Below are 18,836 nucleotides of genomic sequence, written 5' to 3' on the forward strand. Positions count from 1 at the left end.
CAACTTTCGAAGATCTGATAAACAGCGACACCTGCATTCAACAGCCCATTCCCAATTGGGCCACATCAAACTATTTACTGGAAATATTTGTAAAAAATTTGTTTCTATTCCCAACAGTTTCGAAGATGTTATGAATAGCAACACATTCTTAATACTTTTATTTTCCCCTTCGGGGATGCATTTCGTAAAATTTGTTTTATTTTCAGTGTAGTTCATGGAGAGCAATCCAATGAACTTCAAAGTTCTACGCCTAATACTTTCGGAGATCTGGTATACGGAATAATAAGTAATAAATAATTATATACCAATATAAAAATAATAAATAAAATAATGAAACCCCTTCCTTTTTGTGAAACTTATAAGAACTTCACGTTTCGCAAGTTCTTACAAAGACTCAAATGTCTTATCACGCTCTACTACCGTCAGCACATATACTGGTTCCAGTTAGTGTCTAAGAAAAGAGCAATCCCTCTGTACAGATCTGTGCGAATTGTGATGGATCTAGGCTCACTTTTTCGGACTTAGTCTCTGAAATGGATTCTAGGTTTTTGTGAACGAAAGTGTACCAAAAGGGCACGCGTTATCACTAGACCAGCGGGGACGGTTGTAAAAAAGAAAAATAACCGGTATTATATAGAGGGCTCAAAGTTAAGTTTATATCGATTTTTTTTTTAACAATCCGCGTGAAGTCCACACCCATATTTTTACAATTTTAGTAAAACTGCGTACATTACCCAAGCGTATATAGCATGGATCTTCTCTAATGTTAGGAGCACTTCCTAAGGAATTTCTATATAAATATAGATATTAATAAACATTAGCAAGTCCCTAGCTGTAGTCTAGGCCTCGGAGTCTATGGAAGTTCATTCAGCATGATATGGGAAGCAATTTATCGTTAGTAATTTATGATTGAAATTTTAAATATGACCATTCAAAGTTTATTTATTTATTTATTTATTTTTCTTTTTTATTTCATAGATTTTGTTGAATATGAAAATAAGATATAGAACAAATATACATGTCCAAAATCCATTAGTGCTGTACAGAGATTTTGGAGTTCTTTTAGACGCTATGCACTCTCGGAGGACTCCGTGACAAGTGTCGTTTCAGGTAGGGAACATTGTTACATATCCATTTAAGGAATTCAGTTGACGTATAATTACAAATATTTACTTGGGCTAATTTTAGTAATTGTCTATCATTTACTAACTGCCGAAATTGTCAATAAGAACTCCCATCCTTCTCAGCGGCGTGTTTTAAAGTACATATACACAAATCACATCATATGGCATCCATCGTTGTGGTGTATCGCTATCAAAACGAGAAAAAGTTGTTTCTAGTCATAAAAATATGTAACAATACCTCGATATTACTAATGACAAAAGCTACACTCACGAATTTTTGAACTTTGAGGTGACTAGTATGAAGCATTTCCAGATTTGTTAAAAGTTTCCTGAATAGTGCAGATGCATTAAAACGGTTGTCACCCTGAGACTATAGCTAAAGTGATTAACATGATGCATTCAATAATTTTCTACTGGTTTTGTCCTCTTATAAATATTACCAAACTAATACCCCATTCCTTCACTTTCACACAGTACAATCACCTGGCACACTTTCACTCTGGAATTGTATATTTCCAATAACTATTTCAAATTTGAAGACATAATTAACAGCCAAACAGAGGGACTTGCTACGGAAAGTCCTTTATCTCTTGACCAACATTATGGTCCAACTTCACACTGAAATTCTCAAGGAATAACTCTTCGTATATATCAGGCACTGCCGTTTTGTAGATGATACTCTAATGGTGTACAGTTTAGTGGGAAGTTCATTCACCTTCACAGCACAATACTTTCTGTGTGATTGTAAGAATTCAACCACTTCTGCACATGTACTAGCTTCAACTGTCAAACGAAGTTAGGCCTGAACCGCTGCGACTCAAATATCCTGAGATTTGGGCATTAAAGCCATCTCGTGTGCAAAAGACTCAACATATTTTTAGACTACCCGATATATTTTGTAACAATTCAACGTATGCAGCTTTGACATCTTGATATTTAAAAAGATTCAGATACTGATGCCAATTAAACAGAATCAAAAACCATAATTTCCATTTCTAGGAACTTAATAAACACAGAAGAAATTCATACTTACTGTTTCTTTTCAAAGTTTTATTAAAATTTATATGTGGATCATAGTATTAAATCCTCTACGACAGCGTTTATCAATTTTTTTCAAGCGACTGCTATTAGTCAGAATGAACTACGGAACCCAATACTCGTGTTCCCTTGTAAGCAAATTTACCTTATTTTAAACATACGTTAATACCAGCATAGTAACATTAATTAAAAGTAGTATTAATTAAAATTCCCTTAATTTCAATTTGGTATTAATTAAAGAAAATACGTATTAGGTTCTTCTAATAATTAAAGGTTACTAAGAATATTTTATATAGCAGACAGAGCAACAAATTTCATAAAATGTAGGCCCTGAAGGTGAAAATGAAAGACGCCTGCTTACTCTAAGATTTTCAGCTATTCTGTGTGATTTTATATGCACAGACTTCGGGGATTACAGTTTAAGAAATGCTACTCTGCAAAAACTATACATATAATGAGCATAACCTTTATTCGGAAGAACACATATATTAAATAAGTGACAAACTAAAAACGTTCGCGTTACAAACCAATTCTAAAGAACTTACTACCGCATTATTACATATTTTTAAATAAATAAATTTCATTTATTAACCACCAACTAAATAAAGGTGAGTTACATATAATATACAAACTCAACATACAGTATGCATTATATTTATTTTCAAAAAAACATCGGCATACGAAAGTATAGTGGTGTGTACAAATCTTTGTTTTATTAAACACATATTCTTCATTCAAACTTAAGATATCCTGAAAATAAACTATATTTTTCAGTACACTTAAAGTCTGGTTGAACAAGTACTACAAGAGTTTACTGAAAATAATAACTTTTCTTTTTAAAATGTTTTCAAAATTTGTTTTTCTATCAATGTGAAAATACATCTACATTTTAAGAAAAAAGGAACTATGAATTTATTTTAACATACACGATAGAAGACTTTAAAATTCACGGAAGATTTCATCCAAAGCAATAAAGTCAATTTTATTTTAAATATGAACTTCGAAATGTTTCACAAGATCATCTTCATATTCAAATGCTTTGCTACATAGAAGACACGATCTCATAGATTTCTGTGACCTAACAGTTGAACGGTTAGAAATATTATCTTCTGCTAATATTTCATTAGAGTTTGAAGAACCTTTCTCGTTATGGATCTCAGATTTAGTTTTACCCAAGATACAATCTTGTGTATCATCATTTATATCACTCACATTTCCTTGTTTCGTTGACAGTAATTTGTTGGGCATTTCTTGCTTGTGATCCTTCGGCTTTCCCTCTTCTTGAACTGAATTACTCATTAGCAACGAGACACTACAATGCTTAACAAGACGCTGTTGTTCCAGACACATTTCATTATTTGTACTAACTTTCTGGTTATTATGATGAATTTTCATGTGCGCATAAAGATGAGTAGATTCTGAAAATCTATTACCGCACATTCCGCATATATAAGGAATAGTATAAGACGACATACCAACAGGTTCGCTACCATTGTTTGTATTTCCTTGAGAATGATTAGAAAGAGATCTATGTTTTGAGAAAAGTCTCTTACTTATGTGAAACCTCTGACGAACAGATCGGTTAGCAGAGTGAACCCTAAAGTGTTTTTGCATATTTGCTTTCTGTGTAAATTGCCATTTACAGATGGGACATGCATATGGCTTTTTACTATTGTGTATTCTGAGATGAAGATACAGGTTACCCTGTTGAGAGAATGACTTATCACATTTTGGACATACGAATGGTCTTTCGCCAGTGTGTACTCTCTCGTGAACATCACGGAAAGCCTGGTGGCTAAAAGCCTTTTTGCATACTCGACATGCGTATGGTTTTTCACTATCACTATCACCACCACCACCAGAATGTTTTCTGCAGTGAGTGTTGAATAGAATTCTATTACCAAATGATTTCTTACATGTACCACACACATAACGCTTATTTTTGGGAACTTTACGTTTTAATTTTATTGATGGTTGTTTTTTATGTTTCTTGAGTCCATAATTGCTTAGCTTGCGAGCAGAAATATCATCACATCTAACCAGCACCACTCTTGGTAACGAAAACTTTCTCTTAATTTCTTCAGAATTCTTGGAAGCATTAAAGGTCTCAACACAATTCGTTGATAACACACGTTTCTTTCTGAAAACAAAAGGAAATACCTATTAAAAATCAATGAGTATAATTTCGAAGTCACACTGTACAATTATAAACACACAATGTACGTCCTGAACATACACGTGAAGGAAAAAACTACGCAAGAACAAGTATCCCTAATATGCTTCGTTCGCAAGGGCCTATCTTATAGTTTCACATCCACAAAGTTACCACACTAGAACTCTTTGTTGTCAATAAATAAGCAACGATTAGTAAATTAATCAGAAGTTTACTGCCAAAATTACGGTATAAACAGCGTTAAAAAAATGTTCATGTTGTGCAATTAATAACATTTTTAAGTTCAGCTCACGCACAATCTCTTTTCGAACTACACTCACATTTAATAGTGAATTTAAACCGAACCAATGTAAAACTTAGAATCTGGAAAGCTGGAGTAAAAGGAATATAGAGAAATTATGATTAGGTATATGAAGTCTGTAATAATGACTACATTACCCAGACATTCACTTCCATACATGATTTAAGATTTATGTGGTTATTAACTCTTATCTTTCTGACATCTTATTATGAGGGTTATCCCAGTAGAATTCAAATAATTTGCTTCTATATTTCATTAAAAATTACAACTTACATAACAAAAATACACAGATCTCTATGCCATATTATTTTATATATAAGCCACGATAAATCATAAACATGGTATTTACATGAAAAATGCCGTCAATTCTGCTCCACTTAATATCTTTCCACATAAAAAAGAAAAGTAGACTCTCTCGATTAGACTAGTCGTAAGAAATTACGAATAGTATTGTAAAATTCCCGGAATTTGGAGCATTTGGTAAAAAAAAAAAAAAAAAAAAAAAAAAAAAAAAAAAACCAGCAGGATTTCCGGTTTCTTTCCAGAAAAAGTGGAAATATTGGGGGAAAAAATCTTTATAAGGAGGTTAATTTTAGCAGTAATGGAACCGTTTTATTCTTCGAACGCGTGAAAAATGTAAGTTGAAAAATTTCAATATTGCGATTAAAAAAAAAAATACTCGAAAATAAAACTGTTGCAATCACTCTTGAAAATTAATAGTCTACACTTATTTCCTTTATGTACTTTTTAGTCGTTCATTCGTAATTGTGCATTAATCACGGAACTTTTACAGTTACATACAAGGCTACCATATTGTCAAACTACACAAGGCTATGTGATAATATAGCACACACAATCATGTTACAGTTTCGACACACTAACTCTCTCTTCATCAGACTTCCACCCCTTCTCTTCCATTGTTGTTGTGTAGTTTGACAATATGAAAACAAGGCTTGACAGAATAGTTATAAGTTTACCATAACGGAGCTTTTCTGTTGCAACAAATAAGGATCTTGAATGAAATAGTTCTTAACATGCTCTTTGATGTAGTGAAGTTTTGTTAATTTTAACCAAATTACTTCTTTAAAGGTAGAGCAGTAAATTTCACTAATACTCGTGCACTAAAACATGTAATTACTATTATTTATTATTCTAATACCTGTTTTCTAATGCGACAAATTATCTATCTATGTATATCTATTACATATATAAAGATGAAAATGACTGATGTTTGCAATCTCTTGAACTACCCGAACGACCTTGATAAAATTTTTAACATAGATGAGGTTTGAACCTGGAATGGTTTTTATCACTTCTCTTTGAAGGTTCAGCTTGGGGAAGATATATAGAGGAGAGGTAGATATATCGAAAATGACCGATATTTGTGTCGAATTCATAGTTTTCGGGGTCGCTGAAATGAACAGTAATACTTCCGGTGCTGTTTAAATCTAAATTCAGCCCCGGAACTCAAGGGTGGAGGAAGGGGGACATATAAAAATGATCGAAAATACCCAACATTACAGTGTCGAATCTATAATTTTCGGGATTACTGAGATAAACAGTACCAGTTCCGATGCCGTTTAAATTCAGACCCCATTAGTACTCCTCAGCGAGATATGTAAAAATAATTGAAAATGGCCAATGTTAGTGTCGAATTCGTAGTTTTTGGGATCTCTAAGTTAGTTGGAGACAGTTTTGAAGCCTTTTATGTCCAAAATGAAACGTATTTTTCCCGTGATAGGTTTTTTTTTTTTTTTTTTTTTCCAGGCCTTCACAACACTAGTTACGAATACAGCTCACGAACTTAAGTACAAATCTTACTGTGGGAATTATTCTCTTTACTTCATTTTTAATGAAACAATGTGATTATATAAAGTTTTAGATGATATACGTGCAATTGACTATAGTATTGCTAATACTTTTATATATCAAATGAAGCGCACGAACTTAGCAGCACACGTTCATAGATTGTAATAATGTGGGAAATAAATGGAAATATAAAAAGCTTACCATTCGGAGTTATATGTAATAATGTTTATAGTTGAAAATTTCGACTTGTGCGTGGTGTGACAACAAATTTACAAAATATTTCTTTACTTTCGAGGATACAGTACTGAAGACAAGTCTTGTGGTACCGAGGCAAAAGGAGATTTCAATGGGAATTGCAAATTTCAGAATCCCTTCGTTCCAAACTTTTTTTTTTTCGCTCAGCTACCTGTTCGTCCGTTAGTGTACGAAGGATTTTTAGAAGCCTTACTCCGTAGATATTAAGAACAAATTTTAAACGTCAAAGTTTTTATGACATTTCCCACAGAAGGTTTTCTGAATGTTTCCACTAAAATCGAAATACAGATGGTGTAATATGAAAATCAAATTACCTCCGAGATTTTCTCGTAAACGACTCCATAAACAATTTTCTCTTATTTCACTGACAAATTTCGTAATAATTCTACAACATGACGTGTCATTTCTCTTCGAAAATCCACAAGGCAACACCAGGTGAGTTTGTTCGATTTACTCCAAAATGGATCACGTGAATTTATTCATATTCCATACATAAATGTTTTATTAAAATTCTACCAATTGATATAATTATTTTCTCTCATGAATGCAACAGGGTTTATTTTGGGTGTGGCCTCTGCTATGAGATTGTTTCTTTTTAAAAAAATGACTGAGGAACAAAAACCACTTCAAAATATGACAATTCGCTGATCTCACAAAATTAGAAAGGGTAATTTAGAGTGACTTCAGTTCGGACGATTTTCTCGAAAACGACATCATGACGATTCTTCATATTTCATGATTAAATGTTTCATTAGAACTCTGTGTAGATAAGACTGAACTAGAAGACCTAGGCTCAGATGGAAGGACAATATTAAGATGGATCTCGCAGAGATAGGAATACAAAGTAGAAACTGGATCCAATTGGCTAAGGCTAGAAGTCAGTGGAGAGCTTTTGTGAACGCGGCATTGAACCTCCGGGTTCTATAGGCCATAGAGTGAGTGAGTGAGTTAGTTAGTTATTAGAACTCTGTACATGGACATAATTACACTTCTACGGAAATACACAGAAAGAGTGCTTTACTGGCGGGTGTAAATTCATTTTTTGGACACTTTTTGAAAAAGGTTTACGATGACTTTATATTTCATTAGGGAAAAAGTAAGGGAATATCAGAAGGAAATTTAGTAGTGAGATGTTTTGTTTGGACAAATTTGTTAAATACAACTCAGTAGGATTTTTAATCGTCCTCTTTTACGCAGACATGTCCTCTGTTTCGGACACTAAAAATTACGCAAGGTTTCAGAAAAATGGGAAAATGTCCTCTTCTTGGAGGATGGAGACTACTGATTTGTGATAAATATTTTTATAACCGTTAATTTTATTTTGAGTTTAGCGTTCCTTTCAGCAGCGAGGCTATATGAGATGTGAACTTACAGCTTACGTGGAATTCGAACTACATGAGCTCCAACTGGGAATAGAACCCGAGTTTCCCACGCCAATGTCGCGTATGCTAACTGCTTAGCCACGGGGGAGCTCTATAATCGTTAATATTAATATTATTGTAACATTTACTTTTTGAAGAAATAAACATATCCAATTCTAAGCGCGAAGGAAAGGAACTTCGTATTTCCGTAATCGGTGTTGTAAAAGTTTAGTTGTATGAACTATACTTTTCGCTATCCCATTAAGAAATTTATCGATATATATATTATATAAATCTTTTTTTGTAATTAAGTCTGTCTTATAGTAATCTTAAGCTCAAGCTATTTTGTGCATATTTCATATATAAAATATTAAATTACCAATTCTACAATACGGTAGCCTCATTATTAATTCTAGAAACGATAGCTTACTTGTAAGAATGGATTTTGTTCGAATTATTCACTTCCTCATTTTTCCCCGTAATGATTTTGTTTATATTTCATAAATTACTTAATTACTAACCCTACATTATGACATAATCAATTTTGCAAAAACACAGGAAAGTTGATGTACTGAAAGGGTGAATATTTTTCTGACGAAGTCTTTACACAAAACTAAAAAGATTCTGAATGATAATTCATGAATAAATATTTCAACAGAAAGTCCACGGTCTGTTATTACTCAATATCAAATTTATAAAATGGGAACGAAAAATTTTAGTGTACTTATTATTGGTCTTGGGTTTAAATCTTATGCATTGTTCCAGATTCCTTTGAAAGGAAATATAGAAGTGGTAATCCTGAAATTACAATCACTTGATTAAAAAAAATCACTTTACGAGGTCGCAGAGTTAACGATCTTAAATGCTATTTTCGCACTGCTATCAACTTTTGTTTAAAAAACAATGTTTCTTTTCATTCGTATTAACGTAAAAAAATATGTTTTTCTGCTAAACTGCTCAAACAAATAATAAGTACTTATGTTAATAACATGGACGAACAATGTAATTAAAACTTATCTGTAATACATGTGAACTAGTCGTATGAAAGCATCTGAATTGGTCGAATGAAAATTATAATAAAATTTTAGGTACGATCACATGTAAGGTATTTCAAAAGCTGGATGACAAAAATTCCTTCTTGCTAGAGTTGTCAAAACTCTTCGCACCGTGCGGATCTTCCAGGCTCGAAATGTATTCCATGGGTCTACGGGTTTAAATATTAAATTACCTTTAATTAATTAATTATTTATTCCTTACAATATATGTTGTGATTATTTTTCTTAGTTATTTACAAAAAAATACATTTTCATTCAACAAAAGGGTAGGTTTGCATTCTTTTCAATGCTGCGCCTGTATTGCCGTGCAGCACTACACTGTCTTCACTTAATGAATTGAACAATGACTTTTCTGTTTTGAAACCTGTAATATCAACCGTGATAGGAATGAAAATATATATAAAAATTATGAGTACATTTTCAGAAAGTACATGAACAAATCTGTTCAAAACCATGCAACATATTCTCCATAAGTAGAAGCTTTGCTTGGTTATAATTAAATATAAACTAATTATTTGCTGAGCAAAACTATATATTTTCATTAAAATTCAACACGTAAAATTAAAATTAAAAAAAGATATCTTAGCTGTTGTATGTATATACGATTGTACAGTAATACTGTATCTCACAGTGTCTGATGAAGCCAGAGTTAGTTGGCGAAACTGTAACACGTGTTGAATTTTAATGGAAATATATAGTTTTGCTCTGCAAATAATTAGTTTATATTTAACATATTCTCGCCATACTAGCCAGTATGCACATATTGAACTACTATATAGTGTTTACTGTGGTAAGAGATGGTCAGATGACAAACAGAATGTCAACGTAACTTGCGATGGTCGAAATTTATTTTCAAGATGAACGAGAAAATGATCTGTCGAAAGCTTCTACAAACCGGTTCTGGGAAATATGATTATTCTTCACGCAGCTCCAAAATACATGAATAACAGGACAAATAACTGTAATCATTAACGCTTATTATATTGTTATAATTTACTTTGACACAGTATACATTTGGTTAGTAGTAATAGTACTACTAGTAGTTAATAATGGAAGTTAGAAATATAAGAAGTAATGGTGGTAATAACATGAAAAAAAAAAAAAAAAAAAATCCTCAATTTCACATTTGTTGCCCTTAATCATACAAATGCAGCTGGCCTCCAAATGCGGTACTGGTATAGTTTGCAAAGTTGTGCAACACTTTTTTTTTTAAAACCTGAACAAATGTTTTGAAGTATTAGTGTTTGAGTAAAAATGGAACTTTTGTTCTTCAGCGGAAGACCGTATTGATACATCGGAAAAAGAGTGTTGTAAGCTTATGGACGGTTGGGCGCTGCAATTAAATCAGCAAAATTGAACATATGAGAAGAAAGTTGTATTTTTTAACATGGACAAGAACTTTTGTGACTTTATTGCTCCTATCTTTCTGAAATGTCAACGAGTGGTTCCAGTTACTTGACAAATAGCAGCAGTCTTCTTCCATAATATTTACAAATTTCTTAACTTAGCAGCACTAGACTCTTTTGTGGGCAAGTGACGGAGAAATGGAAGGAGAAAAGAATGAATCCTTGACGTAACTCACACACACACTTTGGAAAAACAAACAAATACGAGCGTTGTGATGGTGCACACAATTCAATTCAAGCTATTTTCACGTGGGAACAAGGCTGCTGTTTAAAATGTTTTAACCCTCTTATATAAAGTTACTTACTATACATTATTCTTATTTTATTGCAAGTATACTTGGAAAGTGTGGTAGTGCTTTTGTTTTTTAATTCCGTAAACGAAATAGAACACACGTAATTATTAGAAAGAGTGGAAACGTGTCGACCGCGTTCTACTAGTTGACCGGCAAGTCATGAGGGTTAGTCCGCAGTAGTCTGTGCCATATGTCTATATCGATCACTGTAAACAAAATAACGCAATAAGTAGAATTAAGTGATCTTGAAATGGATTTTCAATTATTCAGTTTTTTCTTTTTCTTTTTCCTTTTTTTTTAAGTGGAAAAATGTTTAATGTAAATAAGATTCACTATACGTCGTTGTGTTGGAAGAAACGAGTTGTTCAAACACATGTACACAGTTTCTTCTCGTTATTAGTGGCATACTTCTCTAAACTGTTTTTCAATACTGGTATGGTCATGTAAGTGGTTTGAAGTTCAAGTTCCAAAAATATATGTTCATGTGAGATGATGTGTGAGGATCTACAAGCTACATTAAAAATTATTGAGCTTTCGGCAGATTCTGTGGTCTGATGAACCAGGAATGTTCTATATGTTGACAATTGAAACAAGTGACAATGTCACGAGTACACCACATGACGGAGTTTGGTTTGTATGATGCGATACTTTCTCAGAAGGGAAGTATGAATGAGCTCATATCGAAACCTACCGTAAAATTTCACTCAGAGGAAGGAAGTCCCACAGAAAGACCACACACACAAAAAAGCAGCTGCGTTTTCGAAGTGGAATTAACCAAAACGGCAGATTGAAATGTTGCGTATTCATGTCGACAATTGCACAATACGTTTAGTACTACCCCTTGTAAACGGCCTGTTAATAATAAGAAGTCAATAACAACAATGTGGGTACATACTATACCTAAGGGGAAGTCGTACGGTAAGGTGAACCTTGACAGCAGCCATCTTTGTAAATAGGAATAGGGCAATATGATACATGATTTTGGGGTAGAATTTAAGCAGAAAAACAATGGTAGCAATAGTATTAAGATACGTGCATTTGGTAAAAAGTTACAGGTATATTTATTGTGTATGTTTCCATGTGAACAACTCCCGAATGAAGCAGTTGTCCAACAATTTGTAAAATACAAAAATATAGGAAAAACCCTCTATATTTTCCCAATTTGTTCCAAATGGTGTTGAGCAAAGCTACACACTTGTAGAAGATTAGTCTGCAAATTTGGTTCATATTGGTTGAATAGGGGCGGAGATAGACCAGATAATACGAAAATTTAGCCAAAATTGCTAATAACAAAATCGTTATATTAACACGTTGACTGCCAAGCGTAATTTCGGATTATGGGTGGGTTCAGGCCAAACGTTCATTTTTTTTACTTTTTAACTTTTATGACATTTTTAATTTGATTTTTCAGTTTTTAATTGTTTCAGTATTGTTTTTGATGTTTTGAGATGTTTTCAGCCGTGTATACTTTAGTATACACATGGCCTGGGACGGTTCATAGTCCTTTCCAAGCCACGTGTATACTAAAGTGTACACAGATAATATATTGTTTCGTTCACTCTTATTCAACGTTTTTATTTTGTCTTTAGCATGATACAATGTATAATATAGTTTTTATGGGTAGGTTGTTTTTTATACTACCTTTTTATTGCTGACATAATATATTGTTGAAAGGAATATTACGGTACTAATCTTGTTTCCCACAGTAATTCAATAATGATTTTTCTGTCACTTGCTACAGCGCCAGAAAACGTATCATGCAAGGCCATTTGATTATATATATATATCCATTGAAGACTTCCCTATATTGTAGTTGACAATGTATTGAGCTTTTGCTTTACCTTCACCTCTCCTGTTTGTTTGGATGCAGACCGTTGTGCAGTGCTTTGTTGAAGGCATCAATACTTCCCTCATGTCTTTCCATTTGCTCATTTTGATACCTTCGCCTATTATTCCAGAGAAATCTCTTAGTATAAAAGATTTTAAAGAAGAAGTTATCCTGTCGTTGGCAACCCCAAGACACCAACCCCAACCAAAAGAAACAACCCCAACGGCAAGAAAGGAGAACTCTCACTATTTGGTTGACAGAATGTTCTGGGAAAAATCCAAAAAGGGGCGATGTGTTTTGTGTTTAAAAAGTTTGGAAGAAGTGGTCAGCTAATAAATGGCAAACTGAAGCGTGTACCTCAAGTTGTGACCTATTGTGACACCCGTCCTAAGAGTCCATATATGTGTAGAGACTGCTTCAATGAGATTCATTAGACTTGTCATATTTCCTTCTAATAACAGGAATTAGATATTAGAAGGAAATCATATTAGATATTAGTGATTAGTGATCATACCAGATATTAGATATGAGAAGGAAATCACTAATTCATATTTCTATCTAATTACAATTCAGGAAAGCTTTAATTTTTTGACATTTATCATATTTATGTGCGTTTTCTCCATGTATTACAATTTAGGAAATAATGTTTTATGTACTGTAGTGCAAAAATACATTACATTATATACATTGTTCAAACAAAATGTAAAAAGAAAACAGCATACCCATATATCTATAAGGTAGTTTTGCTTGCTGTTTTCTCTTTTTAAATGGTACATATAGATATTGTACCAACAAGCAGGTTTCAATATAAAAGAAAATTATGTATTGGATTTAAAACTTGATCCCTCTTCCCCAGGAAACAAATTCCATAAACTGACAGCAAAATAAAAGACACTCAGGTCACATGTGATATCTCTCCTAAGGGCAAAGTAGGATGGTCAATAGTTAGGAACACACATGACCAAGAAGGAAACCTAGTGTGTGTATACTTAAGTATACACGTGGCCTGTACTTACCTACGCCGTGTGTATACTTAAGTATACACGTGGCAGTGAACGTGTTAAATGCTGTATGTGCAATTTTCCTCTGATCGTCTCATTTCTGCTTTTCTTTCGTCCCTCATTGAAAAGTATTGTGGAACTATCAAGTAGGAGTTACATTTCAAGAGCAACTTATTTTTGAACAGCTGCTTCATTCGGGAATTGTGCACATGGAAACATACACAATAAATATGCTTGTAACTTTTTACCAAATGCACGTATCTTAATACTATTGCTACCATTGTTTTTCTGCTTAAATTCTACCCCAAAATCATGTATCATATTGCCCTATTCTTATTTACAAAACTTGACCTGAATTCAAGATGGCTGCTGTCAAGGTTCACCTTACCGTACGACTTCCCCTTAGGTATAGTATGTACCCACATTGTTGTTATTGACTTTTTATTATTAACAGGCCGTTTACAAGGGGTAGTACTGAACGTATTGTGCAATTGTCGACATGAATACGCGACATTTCAATCTGCCATTTTGGTTAATTCTACTTTGAAAACGCAGCTGTTTTTTTGTGTGTGGTCTTTCTGTGGGACTTCCTTCCTCTGAGTGAAATTTTACGGTAGGTTTCGATATGAGCTCATTCATACTTCCCTTGTCAATATTGAAACTGGAAGCGCTGTTATATTTCTATAACTTTCGGTTTTAGTAGAAAGATTAGACATGGAATGCATTCTCGGAACGCTTAATTGATTGCAGGACTGTTTTTACTATAAGGTGATTAACGTGAAAACAGGAAATAGACGACTCCTATCACTTTCGATTTGCATATCAGATCCTAATGAACTCAATTCCTAACTGTAGACTCTCCACTCGTGACCAAAACTGATGACTATCCATCAAGAAGTTAAGATTTCGCATCTCCTGACCAGACAGACAGGGTAAACATATAAAGAAGTTTCGATTGGTAAACGAAAATCCTTAAACAATAAATACGTAGTAGTGTGAGAGAGAAGCTACTTACGAAGACCCCAGAAAGGGTTGAAATATATTACAGAAGAAATAGTCTTTCTCGAACAAGATCACTGCTTAATTTTTTAACCCACAAATGTATATCCTATAGCTCCTATTAGCAAGTGAACATATAAGTTGCAATATAAACAGGTAACCAGACAGTTTCACCTCAATGAATATATCCTTTATTTAGTTAATTTTCAATATAGTTCACAAGGACAATTTACACTAGAATAATTAGTCATAACAGAAAAGGGAATGAAAAAAAAAATGGCCAGGGAATATTATTAGTCAGTGGCACTGGCACTTGCCTGGCGGAACAGAAGAAAGCCTGCAAAACCTTATCAGAATAGCCAGCTACCGAATTGGGATTCGGAAGGATTCCCTGACCATTACACTACAGCGCTAACCAATACTCTACGGCAGCTTAGTTTGTGCTTACCATTCAAGGTTAGGATTTCAGTCCTTTTCATTGTTGATTTTTTCTGGTTACGTTAACCTCTATTAACCAGTTCTGAAAATAAACATTTCCACCAAAACTAGGGGAAAAAACTCTTTCCCAGGTTTCTTATGTACAGTTCTCTACATATTTTTTCAGATCTAAAATGAATTACGAATCCAAGCTTTAAAATGTACATTCCAATTTATTGATTTAGTAGTGCAACCTACACATATTACAAAATAACACATAACGAAAAAAAAAATAAATAAATAAATAAAGCAAACTAAACGAAGACAGAAGTGAACTGAAATTTGCGTTTCTCCATTTTTCAAGTGTTCGGGATAGTCTTAGCACGTTGCCTTGAGACGCTGAATCGTTTGCAGAAAACAGCTTCTCGCTATCTATTATCGTTTTCGTTTTATAGTGATAACGCTAAAAACCGGAAATGACTAATTTGAACTACTTCCGGTTTGAATTCAGTTAACGGAGGTGGAATTTATTTTTGGGACGCTGAATCGATTGCAAAAAACCGCATCACGATATCTCTCACCGTTTTTACTTTGACACCTGTCGACAAACCATTCGATAAGATTACCGACAATTATGGATGGCGTAGTTTGGAAGTCTAATAATTATGCTCTTTTAGATCACTAAATATATTTACAAACATATATTAATTTACTTAAATTGTTTTACATTTAAATATATTTTAATTATGATTAACAATTATAGTAAGCGAATTCTCTAATATAACGATGTCCACCTCCTGACTTACTGTGATAATAGAAATTTCAACGAACTAGACTCAAAACATAATTGCTATCATAATGCAGCAATAGATTGTCACCTTCAAATTAATTTCCAGTTGTACAACTGAGATATTTAAAAACACTCTCCTATTTTCTTACGTGTGAATTCGCTAAACCGTGTTGTAAGAAGTAGTACATTGAGGAACAAGGAACCTCTCTATTTTAACCAAGTGACACGAAAGTAAACTAACAGAATATTAAAAACCAAATTTCGCCTTGTCTTTCCCGAACCAATTTTCCAGCAACTAAGTACAATTTGTTGTGTTTTGACGTGTGCATTCGCCAATTCTATTGCAACATAAAAGTTTCATTACAAGCTATCACGTTTACTAGTACCAACTCTAAACTGGACTATTATATACACAAGGGCCTCCACTCTGATCAAGATACAGTCATCATCATAATATAAAATATGACCAAAAATATGAAATATATTAACTTAACTTTCCTACTGTACTTTCACAGAAATGTATTAGGTGAAGTCAGCAGGGGCCACATATTTTTTCTAGCCCCGGGCCTCTAGATGGGTTAATCCAGCCTTGTACATAGCGTTGGATAGGTCAAAGCAGAGTTTTAATCGTCTTATGTCAATGAATTCGACATATTCTACGTCTTTAGCTATTTTAATAATTTAAATTAGTTTTCGTTGTTCTTAACAATTTCTCTCACTATTCTAAATTCATTTGAAAACTAATTTGGCATTCCCGGTTTAACTGATTTGTCCTGTATCAAACGATTCGACCCTATTCGGTTTTTTGTTCCTTCTTTATTTCTTTTTAATCTTTTACTTCCATTTCTGTCCTTTCTTTGGAACTCCTGTACACATGATCTCTGGCTTCTTTCATGTACCTTTATTTTTCCGTCATTTTCTACGCAAGTAAATCCAATGCTTTATTTAACATACTTCAGGACTCAAAACGTCTAATAAACAGAACGAAGAAAATTTAATTTCCTCCTATAAGTTAGAACTTCAGACAATGTAAAACCACTTACAGATCTCTGCAACTTCTGACTATCCTTTAAACTTCCAAGCATTCGATTCTACCCTGGAGTCTTGGTCACAAAGGATAAAAACAGGAAAAAGAATAAAAATATCAAGGAATAAAATGTAACGGACCTACCAAGGAAGAGTTGTGTTGGACGGAAACACGTTTTCAACTACGTCGGTAATCTTCAAATGGTGATTATGCAAACTGCAATATGGTGGAGTCAATTTGTGCGCTCTTTTGTTTCTTACTGAAAGATTGCCAGGTCATGTTGTTATTTTTATTATTATGTCAATGCTGTGAGAACTTTTTAATTACTGTTTTCTATTTGTCACTTAACCATCCCTTGAATCCCTTGTCCAAATTGAATTTCTTTCTTTCTCTTTTTTTTTCTTCTTTTTTTTTTAATGGATAAATAAATTTTCAAAAACAAGTCTCTCTCTATACTTTATTTCTAGCTTCCAATAAAATTTTTGGATCTTCAACCTTGTGTTGCGTGTCTTTTAAATGTTTCAATAAACCTGACAACGGGTTTTCCGCTTTCGAATCTAATATTGTCCTTGACTGAACTTTTCGATTTCTTTTCATTTTGCCTATACAACTGCATTTTATTTCATAAACACCCGATTTTTCATTCGAATCTGTGTAATAACTCTTAAATTGGATAGTTTTTTTCTTTTTTTTTTTTCTAAAGTGTTGTGGGGGCTTTTAAGGCTGTTCGAAAACCGTATTGTGTATAAATCATATTCAATGCAGTTGTCAATCTGGGAAAAGATGGGCAATCCCACCCACTTTTCGTCTTTCAAATCGGTTTCTGGTTTATTGAAACGTAAAATTCCTTTTAATCTGGTTATACCAATTATTTAATAATGAAACTGGGTACCCATTCAAACTACCCATCTTAATTAAGTAATCAATCTGTGTTTGTAAATCTGTCTTTAAAGAGGTTAAGTTGTATGGCGCACAAAAAAGAAATTATTCCAAATGTTTGCTTTGGTACTTGCCGAATGTGTAGATTTATAATGTATGTACTGTATATCAGTTGTGGACTTGTGGTGACACTGGTAATGAATTTATTGTTATATTTTCTTATATTGAAATCTAAATACATAAGTGTGCCTCCCTTTCCTTTCTCAACAGTGAATCTCAAATTGCTGTGAATATTATTCAATTCTTTCAATAAGAAAAATCCAGCTGAATTATCCTTGTACAAGAAAAATACGTCGTCAACACATCTATAACAGTGTACTCTATCAGTTCGTTCTTTCAGAATCTTACTTTCAATCATATGTAGTACTACTAGATTAGCTAACAATCGTGATACTGGATTCCCCATAACCAAACCTTCAACTTTGTGATAGATATTACCTTCGAATGAAAAAATGTTATATCTTAAGCAACATTCAACAAGACTGAGAATTTTGTTCACTTCTGGAGTACTAGGTTCTTAATGTATAAAATGTTACTAATTGATTCAAAAACTAATTGCAAAGGAATGGATGAGTACATGTCAACTACGTCTATTGAGGCAATTTTATGTTGTTTGCGTTAACTAAATTATATATTTGTTGATTTACTTCGAAACCATTTTTATGCAATGAAATGAAATTTTTGTTTTACGTTGCACGCTTATGCCGGTTAGGTTAAAAGAGACTATGACGATGAGAAATGAATAAAGTGGTGGAATGAAAAAGTGAGAGGAAACGCGAAAACCCCGAGAAAACCCACGTACACGGTGTTTGTCCACCACAAAGCTCACTTGAACCAAGGATCCTATGCACCAGAGGTGAACGCTCTACCACTAAGCCAGTGCGTTTCTACGTAGTAAGTAAGATTAATATTCAAATGCTTAGCTAGAAAAGGTTTGTTAAGTGACGAATGGGAAGCGACAATTACAAAATTCTCACAACATTGGCTAACAAATAAAATAATAACATGAGCTGGCAACCT

At 33.3% G+C, this 18,836-nt stretch overlaps 1 protein-coding gene across 4 annotated transcripts in view; it reads right to left on the reverse strand.

Moving 5' to 3' along the window:
- The window catches only part of LOC145680691 (uncharacterized), a 172,392-nt gene that overhangs the window by 55,904 nt on the left and 97,652 nt on the right, over positions 1 to 18,836 (reverse strand). For 2 of the 4 annotated variants that reach the window (XM_081751588.1, XM_081751591.1), the window contains one exon: positions 2,801 to 4,302. The exons of 1 other annotated variant lie outside the window; for it this stretch is intronic. In XM_081751588.1, coding sequence (XP_081607714.1) covers positions 3,150 to 4,302 — 1,153 coding nt within the window. In that variant the 3' untranslated portion in view covers positions 2,801 to 3,149. Of the gene's footprint in view, positions 1 to 2,800; positions 4,303 to 18,836 lie in introns of those variants that run through there. One more of the 4 variants, XM_081751590.1, reaches the window with a different exon arrangement.

Source organism: Thermobia domestica, chromosome 3, assembly GCF_964235325.1.
Source record: "Thermobia domestica chromosome 3, izTheDome1.hap1.1, whole genome shotgun sequence".
Taxonomy (NCBI): Eukaryota; Metazoa; Arthropoda; class Insecta; order Zygentoma; family Lepismatidae; genus Thermobia; species Thermobia domestica.